General features: G+C 35.0%; 1 protein-coding gene across 3 annotated transcripts; it reads right to left on the reverse strand.

The window, feature by feature from the left end:
* Positions 1–583: 583 nt before the first annotated feature.
* LOC100812984 (uncharacterized) lies at positions 584–4,549 on the reverse strand. Of its 3 annotated transcripts, none has more exons than XM_006599149.4 (3): positions 4,063–4,549; positions 2,455–3,563; positions 584–1,407 (listed from the first exon to the last, which is right to left on the reverse strand). In XM_006599149.4, the coding sequence occupies exons 1-3, from the start codon at positions 4,397–4,399 to the stop codon at positions 1,378–1,380; spliced, it is 1,476 nt and encodes a 491-aa protein (XP_006599212.1). In that variant the 5' UTR covers positions 4,400–4,549; the 3' UTR covers positions 584–1,377. The 3 variants fall into 3 exon arrangements, with proteins under 3 accessions (XP_006599212.1, XP_006599211.1, XP_003548712.1); XM_006599148.4 differs by having other exon boundaries at positions 584–1,387; positions 4,063–4,529; XM_003548664.4 differs by having other exon boundaries at positions 584–1,391; positions 4,063–4,529.
* Between the last annotated feature and the right edge of the window lie 6,845 nt (positions 4,550–11,394).

Raw genomic sequence — 11,394 nt, forward strand, 5'->3', positions numbered from 1 at the left:
AGAGAAGACAATCCAACACACCTCCTTGTAAACTTAATTATCACTGGTGAAATCTATGCACGTTGGATAATCATTTGGAGAAAGATACTCTGTAGATATGTTTGAGTAAGCGTTCGCAAGCCTCAAAATTGTGTTGGCCCGTTGGATGTGCATTGAAACATGCACCGTATGCTCTGTCTGAAAGTACTTATAGAAAGGAGCTAACCATATAATCCAAACATGCTAATACAAGGACGAAATTCAAGCAAAGTTGTTTTCTCAACTACCTGTGGTTGTTCTTAAACTGCGTTGTGGTCCTGTGGAAGAACGTGAATCTTGTTTAACAGGTATACATTGAAAAGAAATTAACTTTGTACAAGGACCAGTTTGAAAACTTTAAAACTGTGAGAACCAAAAATTTGAGTATTTTGTAGAAAATAAAAACATACTTGAGATACTATTTTTTACTCAAGCCGGCCAAAAAAAAAAAACTATTCTATATTCATAAAACATCGATACATTTTTAACAAACCTGTGTGACACATCATGGGTTTAAGAAAAATATAAATCAGGGAGATATTGAAGATATTGGTTGTGCAAATAATATCCAACAACATTACACAGTATATTCCCTTGAGTTTCTTTCCCTACGTTGCATGAAACATACAATTTTGTTCAAGAAATCAAGTCCCCCCAAGTCCATTGTTTGCTTCACGAAGTGACAAAAACACGTTAAATTGAAAGAAAACTTATGATAACGAGCATGCATCCCCGTCTCTATCAGCAAATAAGATGCTATAAATTGTGGTACACAATATAAATACAATTAGATGTAATATGCCGTTAGAAAATTAGCAAGGGCTTGAGTACTATACCCTAGCCCGAGCATGCTCCATAGCAATTCTGAATGATCATGTCACCGTTGGAAGCTACACTGATGTGTTATAGAGAAATTCAGAGCAAATGTATGACAACCCATGCTGCCAATCATGATGGTAACAGTCTACAAAGTAAATTAGCAAAGCTTTTATCACTTCCCGATCTTCACAATGAACTCCAGGTTTAATGACTTTGAGGGAGTTCCTAGGCTGGCATTTCAAGTTATTTTTCAGATCTTTCCTTCCCCAGCAAGTCCAGTTTTTGTTTGTAAAAATCTTCAAAATGAAGTACAAAGTTTTCCAGATCACCGGCAATAGCCAACAGCAGATTCAACAGTCACAGCATGCTTTACATGAACCGAGTGGAAAATACCAAATCGATGGATGATTGGTCTTGCCATCCCAACAGTTTGGAAATGATGATGACACATCTCTTTGGTGGACCCATAGAAGCGGACTACAATCTCATTTTTCAAAAAGCCATGTCATCCATCTAGACAAGCAATGTCTATGAAGGTACTCAGGTAAATCTACCTAGAAAAAGAAGTAACTATAAAATCAGTGTAACAGTAGAGTGCCAGTTTATTTCACCTTTATCAAGAGCTATAAATTTTCTACATATCCTTCAACAAGAAGTCAGTTCAAATAAAAAAAGGTGAAATGATTCAAAAATTAAAGCTTTAAAAATAATACAAGGGACCACAAATTGGATGGAGAGGAGCATATTTATCAGCTCAAAATGATATTTGAGCACTGGTAATCAAAAGAAAGATAAAATCCTTAAATCAAACAGTAACTATTTTACAAATAATAACCAAATTATCTATAGCAATTAAACTAATTAAATGCAAGGCTAATCATATTTGAAAACCAAGGTAGTCAAAAGAGACAAATTAATTGATGTATATAAACTAAAAGCCATGGTTAAATAAGACAAGTGACATAAATATGGTACAACACAAACATAGGGATAAGATAAATCATAAAAATCAAAGGATACAACATGTTTATTAAACAATGTGTAAAATTAATATAAAAGACAAATCATTAATCACAAGAGAGAATTGACACTTTAAAAATGAATGAGTCATGACTCATTATAGTCATTGTAAGATGCTACAATTTATCTAATTATTGTGATATTTTCATCTGCGTTGATGCAAAAATTTAAACGAAAAAAAGTAAAAAGAAAAATTATAAAATGCAGTTGGGAGTATTCAAAGTGTTCAAGAAGCAGCCTGTAGCCGGCAGAAATATGACACAATATGGTTACTATTTTGAAATGAGTGTGCTTCCTTGAATCAATGACTAATATTCAATGCAGCTATTCAGCAGATTTTAGCAATCAAAACATATATCAGGCACAATCATTTTTTTTTCCTAATTTGAATGTAATCATGCAATTCTATGTCCATAATCACAGCTTCAAATTCACCTACTAAGGTGAATCCTGCTTTTTCTGGCAATGTAAATCTCATCCATTGGATGAATTATTATGAACAAAATCAAAGAGTTTTCTGCCACAAACGCTGCAAATATGATTCTGTCCACTAAAGTTTAATCAGCCTAACAGTTAATTCAAAGATATGGAACTTACACTGCTCCAAGCTGAAGAGTACCCATCAGTTGAAAGCAACCAACTTCTAGTATTTGACGGAAAAACCAACTTCTGGCTTGCAGAATCATAATCTAGTAGCTCGTCATCACCATCATCATGGCGGTCATAGGTCCTCCTCTTCTTTCTAGCCTTTTTTTTTCTCCTACCTTTTACTCTAACTGAACAATCTTCTTCTGATGGACCATCCTCATCTGACAATGCATGTTTATTAGAGTTACGGAAACCAATTTGATTATTCATAAATACAGACTCCCAGGACTCAGGGGTCTGGCATTCTTTTGACAGTCTATAGTAAAGAAGCCATGACAGAAGTCCCAAATACTTTATCACTTCTATAATTTTCATCTTATATTTGCTCTTGAAGATTGGGGTCAAGCTATTAGGATTGTTTGGGATTGCAGACATCTTTGACACAATTTCATTGATTTTTTCTTGTGTCTCCCAAGCCTCTTCATCACGTAAAAGGCGAAGAAGCTGCCTCCCCTGAGTCATCACAGCATTAAACAGCAGTAACTGGTCAATAGATCCATAAGAACCACACTTAAAAAGTACAATCACAAACAAATTAGAGACATCATTGAAATGTTTAAGTTCCAATTTTGGGCCGAGAGATTTACAAAGCGATTCCACAAAGTGGCATAAGTCCTGGTCTTCAAGAGTAATAAGAAGACGCCCACACAAAGAGGAAAAGGCCTGCTGCATGAGGAATTCGTTTACAACATCCCATACATCTCTGAATTCCTCTTTATACATTAAATTAATGAAATAACGCACAAAGAATGACCTATCAACGAAAAAAATATCGCCATCCTTGACTGACTCAGCAAACTCTTCAGATGACCAAAATTCAGGCACATTTTCGAGAAAATTTTCCACAGTTTGCAGGACGTCCAAATCAAGAAAATAGTGGGGCTTTGTAGCAACCACTGCTGGTGACTGTCCATGCTTTCCTTTCCACTCCAGCTCCTCCCAACAAATATCCCTATTTTTAAACGCAAATTGGGACAGTGCCCTGAAACCTTTCCCCTGCTCTAGTCCACCTCCAGAGGAAGAGCAGGAAAACCACTGCAATACACGCTTAGGATTACCTGCATAAGCAATCAAACCCACAAAACAAGTTCAACAAAATGGACAGCTGCTACACACAATTGTTTCGCTATCATCACAAATTCACATATCATAGTAAGTAAAGTCCAATTTAATGAAAATCACAGCACCCAACACATATAAATAAAGTTCAACCAGAAACCGTTCAACAATCACCACAAGGTGAAATCAACAAATATTACACTGTTTTGAAACAGAGAGAAACAATATATCACTATAAACAACCTACAATGCAAGCATGAACAAACAAGAGAGTAGAATAAAGGAGTAACACCCAATTTTCACCCCATAATGCATTTTTCATCAATTTTGTTGATTTAATCCTTCAAATATCCAACAATTCAATCTCTCTATCGACTTCACATCACAAATGCACCATTTTCCCTCTATTTTAAAATCTACCGCGACAGCAATTTAAAACCTACCAACCTACACAGAAGAAATAAACCAAAAAACAAAGAATGAGCAAACGAAACTAACCTTGAAAAAATTTATTGAGCACGTGACTCCTCCTCGCCAAAACGGAACCTGGTTTGTGCGGCGCCGTGTCGAACATCAAATGCAGGAGCTGAGAGGCCAAATCCCGCTTCACCCCACTGGTTCTGAGCAAATTCCGAAACAGGTCACGCTGATCGAGGGAAGTTACGCAGTTCAATCCCGCGACAGTGTTGCAGAGCCACAACCGCGCCTCGGAGCGACCCACCGTAGACCAAATAACGGTTTCCAAGTCGTTGAGAATGGAGATTCTCGAACGAGTTGAATCGTCGTCGTTTACGACGTCGTTCCAATTCGGTTCCGACAGGAACAGCTCGATCATTTTTGTTCTTTCTCTGAATGAATGAAGTTGTGTGGATTGATAAGTTGGAAAACTCTGGAAACCCTAACCAAAAGCAAGGGAAATGGTCACGCAGTTCCCAACTAGCATGTCAACCTCCTTTCAAAAATTTCAAAAAAAACAAAAATATTCAAGGAGGCGGTTGTTTGTTTTAAGAATTTAATATAATTACAAAACATTTTTAGCCAATTTAATTACAAAGCATTCATGTTTTAAAAAATATATATTTTAAAATTATTGATTTTTTAATACTTTTTTTGAAAATTATATTTAAAGTAATTTTTAATTAATTCATAACTTATAATATATAAATATTTAGGGTTACTATTTGTTTAGTTCCTAATTTTTTAAAGATTTTTGTTTGAGTAAATTATAGTGACCACCTTTATGTTTTATTTGAATTGCCCAAGAACCCCCTCCATTTGAAAACATTACTTTGGTATCCCTCCCTAATGACATTAAGTTATGTTTAGTTTAAAAGTTGAAACTCAAAATTATTCCCTTATTACAGAATTACATATATACCATCCGTGCTTTTCAAACATTATGTATGCTAGTCCTTTTTTGTCTCAAATCTAGACAATCAATTGAGAGATTCGCAAGTACCCCCCAATTTGAATTGTAATGCACTAATCTAAGTTTGGCCGCACCTCAAATATCTCTTATCTATGGTGATGTTTTCACTTTTGGAATTTAGGAACTTGAATCGTTGCTAGAAAGGACAACTCTACGTCGGAGGTCCCTAATTTGAGTTGTACGAGATCAATGTACACCGATACGACATTTAGTGTTTAAACACCTTTTATAAGCTCAATTGCTTGGTTGGGACTTTGGCTTTTAGGAACATCAATTGATGGGGGAGTGAGAAAGTGAAGAAAAATAGAGAGGAAAGAGGTGTGTTGGTGTTGGTCGGGTGGTTGGGGAAGGTCATAGGAGGGAAGAGAAATTAGAGAATGTTTTGGTAAGGAAGGAGATGAGTCTCTTTGACACGAAATAAAAGTTTAAAATTTTTTTATGGTTTGAAATTTCAAGGTGATAAGTTTATATTTTCTGTGAAATTTCAAGATGACAAGTCCATATTCTCAAAAACAATGGTAATGCAAATCGACAATCCAAACTTGAAAAGGTTGAGGGATATCATGTGTAATGTTTAAAAAACATAAGGGTGATGTGTATGTAATTGTGGATATGGAGGTGTTTTGGAAAATAAATTACTTACAAATCACATGTCGGTCATGTAACTAGGCGAAGTTAATGTCATTTGGGGCATAGATGGTGCCACTTAACAAGAATGCAAAAGTTAGTGGTTTTTTTTAGGTTGAAACAAAAAGAAGGAATACTTGTGTAACTCGAATAAAATATAAGGGTGTCATTGTAATTTGTTTTCATTCTCTAAACTTTTTTATGGGTTAACTTTATTTTTAGTCCCTGAATCTTTCCAACTTTTCACTTTTAGTCCCTAAACACATTTTTGACCAGTCTTAGTCCCTAAACTTTTAGTTTGTTAATGCTTTTAATCTTTATCGTCAAATAACACCATTAAATGATAGCGTGATGTAACATTTAGTGACAAATAATTTTCTGGAGATTTAAAATCTCCAAAAATAACTTTGTCAAAATAAATTAAACAATTTCTAACAGTTAATAACCACACAAAAAATGTCATTGCCTTTTCTAGATTTCACCTTTTCCTCTGTCAATCAATACAAGCTGAATTAAAAACTAAACTAAACTCAAATCCAAAATAAATAAATAAATAAAGAAGAATCAATAGAGACAGAAATCCATATCAAAACCAATAAGATTTAATCTAAGAAGCACGAACACGGACACAAGACACGACACGAAGACGGGGACATGACAATATTAAAAAGCATAAGGACACAAGGACACGCACATATATAATAATCAACATGACAAAAAAATAAATTGATCATTAAGATTTATATATTCATCTTAAAATAACTTAAGCTTTAAAATTTATCAAAAACCCCAAGTCCCCAACTCACTTGAGCATAACCCTAAATCTCCAATGTCCCAATTGGCAATCGCACAAAAAAAGGGAAGGAATAAGGGAACATCACGCAAATAGGGGAAGGAAGTGAAAAAATCAAACTTTGTTCTGGACCTTCTGGTGCAAGTGTGACAACGGGGTCATTGTCGGTGTGAGTCTAACGGCGTGTTCTGGTGTGATGATGACATGGTCTAGTCCGAGGTTGTTGACGAGTGATGACGAGTTTCAAGTCCTGAGTTGTTGACGACGAGGTTGTTTGGTTCGAGTTTAAGAGTTTAAGCAACAACATTGGTGAGGTTGTATCGTGCGACGACATCGCTAATGAACAAAGGCTTGTTCGACTTCAAACGGTGTCGTGCAAAGGGGAAAACCAGAACGTGAAGTAGAAGAGAGACTCGAGAAGGCCAATGGTTCGTTTTGTCTATTGCATTCTCTATTACTAATTTTTTATTCAATTTTAAAATTTTAAAAAAATAATAGTGTTCATGTCCATGGTTGTGGGTGGTGTCCGTGCGACACGTTATTGTTGTTGGGTCGTGTCCGATTTGTGTCTGGCCCAAAAAAAACAAAAAATAAGGGATACTTTTTTGCCACGTCAGACCCATGTCTGTGTTGAAGACACGTCGGACACCTCGACATGCCGCTCCTTTGTCGCATCCATGGTTCCTAGGATTTAATGATTAGACATTGAATATGAGCTTAAAAAAGAAGTGAGAGTTGTAGAGGGTTCAGTACACCCTCAATCGCATCTGGGACAATGCAATGAACCTTTTCACCCTTGATGAGAAGAACCTTCACAGGATCTTCGAGGGTGAGGCTCTACTTCACAAGATGTTTCGTTACTACCTCCTCGACGAGACACAAAATAATCTTGATTATGTCTTCGCCTTCACCCTCACCTTCTAATTGGTTCCGTTTTGGAATCTCCTTTTGTATTTTCCTTCTAATTTGACTTGGTGGGTTATTGCTTGTTGGCTCCAAAAAAGGACAAGGCTCGTCCACCTTCCTCCAATCACACCAAATATGGAAGGTTCATTTCTTATTCAACTTTTATATTTTTAAAATTAATGATCGTTTGGTCTATTGGGTAATCATGGGTCAGTGATGTCATGTTTAAAATTAATTTATGTTTATCAAAAGTGGAACAAGGGAAAACATAAGGGTACTATCATATGGTGTTCTATAGATTCTCTCTTAAAGGTATTGGTGATGCAATAGGGGAAGCTAACAAATTCAATGAGCTTGGCGTCGAGAATGTCAAAACACGCGGAGCTGTTATTTATCCATCTTGTGTTTTATTTTGATATGGATCTTTGTCTATATGTTATGATTTTGGTTTTGGATCTAGGTTTGATTTTGAGCTGAACCTGGAAGCATGCATTGATTGAAGAGGCAAAGACAATTTTGACGGTTATTAGCAATAAGAAATTGTTTAATTTATTTTAACAAAACAATTTCTAAAACTGCTTGAACATTCATTGCCACTAAATGTTACACCCTGTCATCATTTAATGGTGTAATTTGATAGCAAAGACTAAAAGCATTAACAGACTAAAAATTGACTAAGATTGATCAAAATTCTGTTCAGGGACTGAAAGTGAAAACCTAAAAACCTAGAAAAGGAATAGAAAAAATAAGTTAATAAACAACTAAGAATAAGGATGTAAAAGTTACATAACATTGATAATAAAAACAAAATTAGGGGCTAAAAAACGAAAACTTAACATGATAAAGAATTAAAAAGATAATAAACCCAAATATTTACATTGGCATTATATGAATTAAATTTTAATTTTTAACTCCAAAAAATTATTTGAATAAACCTTTATTAAATACTAATATTTTATTATGTGTAGTGCATACAATAAATATCTTTCATGTAATTAAAATTTATAATAAATAAATATTTTAAATATATAAAGTATACTTTAAATTTATGAAAAATAATTTATGTTGTGACACAAAATTATTTTTAATTTTTAATAATTTCTTTCAAAAACTATTAAAATTTAATTTAGAAATGAAAATAAAAATAATATATTTTAAATGATTGAAAATATTTAGAATAAATTAATATTATAAAGATGGTTTGTTATCATCCAATTTATATATTGTTATATGTTAGCCTAAAGATGGCTAAATATTTTACTCCTTGTCGTGTCTTTTACTTTAGTGTGTCCTTTCCTAGTACTTGGCAAAATAATCCTCCGGAGGGTGGTCCTGTGGGATATTGTAAAAGGCGTTTCGACACTCAAGTTAGGTCTCAACGTTAAGAGAATAATGAGTGTAGAGAATAAGAGTGGATAGAATAATGTGTTAGTTACCTTGAGAATCTAACCCTTTATATATACACATATTTATGTGCCTTAACTTTTAATTAAGGGGATGTAATGAGATTACCTGACGGTGTTAATATAGTATTAACTTCACCTCCATGGGGTGGTGCCTGAAGGAGTATTAGGTTATGGCTGAGAAGGTACTAGGCCACACCGAAGGAGTCCTGGGTCGTGGCCTAGAGGGTACTAGGTCGTAGGTATTCAGCCTAGTTAAATACCCGAACACTCTAGGTTTAGAGACTCCAATGTGACAATCTTTTGATTTTTTCAAGTATTCAGGCATTCGACTAGACCGGATACCTAAATACCCCTATAAAAGCTAAGATACGACCCCTAGAAGATGGCAGCTAAAAGTCAGTAGAGAAAGAACTTAGGTATTCGGTTAAGCCAAATACCATGCCGAAGGGGTCCTAGGTTCTGGTCGAGAGGGTACTAGGTCATACCGGTATATTATATATGGTAATATTGTTGATTATGTGATGGAACCCTGATTTGTGGATCCAATTTTTAGCATCAACAAACCGAGGAACCTATTTGAGACTTTTCGAAATAGTGGAAAATAAAAAGAAAAAGGCGGAATTTAAAAAGAAGATGGAAATAACAACACTACAATCTTTGGAGATTGATAAGTTAAGGATAATTCATCACAACGAATAGAATTCTTTGATAAAAAAACCTAAGGTTTCACACAAGAACCAAGAGAGACACTTTCTTAACTGCGTCCAATCTAAAATTTCATAAAAACTCCCTAACAAAGTGTTTAAGGAGTTTATTTATAACTCCTACTAATGACCCTAAATGAGGCCCAAGGCCCAATAACTAATCTAATAATTAAAAGATTTAAAAAGAGCAATAAAAAAGGTAGCAACCCATTACAAGTAAAAAAATAGGTCCAAAAATATAATTAAAAACGAAAATAAATATTATTCTAAAAGTTGGCTAAAACGAATGAACTTCACTTCTTCTCTTTCCTCCTTGAGAGAATTTAGTCTCTTGCCAAACTCTTCTTGAAATCTATTACTCCTTACTTAAGTGATTGGTCCACCCATGTTGAACTCACCTAAGTCAAACTCTTCCTCTTAGATAGTCCTCTATCATACCCTCATTATTGAGAAGAATTCGCCTTCGAATTGATGTCAAAGGTACCTACATCACAAAGAGTCAAGTCAATAACATTAAAAGTGTTGCTCACACCATAGTCTAGTGGTAAAACAATTTTATATGCATTATAGTTTATGCACTTTAAAACTTGGAAATGACCGTCTCCCTTTTTTGAAGTTTATATTTCCTTTTGGAAGTAAATCTATTCTTCCTCAAGTGTATCCAAACCCAATCACCTGGTTTGATAACCATTTTCTTTCTCCCCTTATTGGAATATCCAACATATTGTTCAATCTTTTTCTCAATTTTTGCTTTCCCCTTCTCATGCAAACTCTTAACAAACTTGGCTTTAGAAAGCCCATCCTTATTCATCATAGTAGAAGTGTTAGGCAAAGGTAACAAATTAAGAAGGGGCAATGGGCTAGAACCATAAACTACCTCAAAAGGAGAATAAGTAGTAGAGTTTACTACCCTATTATAAGAAAATTCAGCATAGGGTAGGCATTGCTTCCAAGCTTTCAAATTGTTACCTACCAAGCACCTTAGGAGTTGAGATATAGTTTGATTTACCAAAACGATGGGCATAGCACATGGACTCAAACTTTCTCTAACCCATCCTTTTTCCATCAAGCTCTCCACTTGTCTTTGGTTCTCTCTTGTTTATTCTGGATTACTTCTATATGCTGGCCTATTTGATATGGAAACTCTCGACATGAGATCAATTTGGTGCTCTATCCCTCTCAAAGGAGGCAACCCATGAGGGGGATCGTTGGGGAAGACGTCTCCAAACTTCTTTAGTAATTCTTCCACACCTAGAGGAAAAGAACTAGCAATAGAAGACAAATAATAATCATGAGGCATTAGTAAATAAATAGGTTGCCTAGCTAGTAACACTCATTTCACCTTTTTTTCTCTCATGAACTAGCTTTGTATTTTTCTCTCTTGATTTTCATCTTTTTTTTTTCAATTTCACTCTTTTTTTTTATTTCCACTCTTTTCTTTCTTTTCTCTCCTTTCATGTTTCTCTCTTGTTCTCTTTTCACTCTCATTTTTTTTATCCTCACAAACATCACTTGGAGACAAAGGTTTAAGGGTAACCTGTTGCCCTTTATGTACAAATGAAAATTTGTTTGTGACACCATTGTGGACAACATCCCTATCATACTGCCAAGGCCTTCCAAGTAAAAGATGGCTAGCCTCCATAGGGACTACATCAAACAATATCTCATCAGCATATTTTTCAATGGAGAAGCATATCAAAACCTGTCTATCTATAACTAGCTCCTCATTCTCACTCAACCATTATAATTTGTAAGGCCTAGGGTGAGGGGAAGTTTTCAAAGCAAGATTTTCAATCGATCTTTGGCTAGCTACATTGGTGCAACTACCCCATCAACAATCAAAGAGCATATTTTCCCCATGACCATGCACCTAGTATGAAAAATATTCTCCCTTTGAGTTTCATCTCTATCCTTACACACATTCCCTATTAGCCTCCTAACCATCAAAAGATCACCTTCCAGGAG

This window comes from Glycine max, chromosome 16 (genome assembly GCF_000004515.6).
Source record: "Glycine max cultivar Williams 82 chromosome 16, Glycine_max_v4.0, whole genome shotgun sequence".
NCBI classification, from domain to species: Eukaryota; Viridiplantae; Streptophyta; class Magnoliopsida; order Fabales; family Fabaceae; genus Glycine; species Glycine max.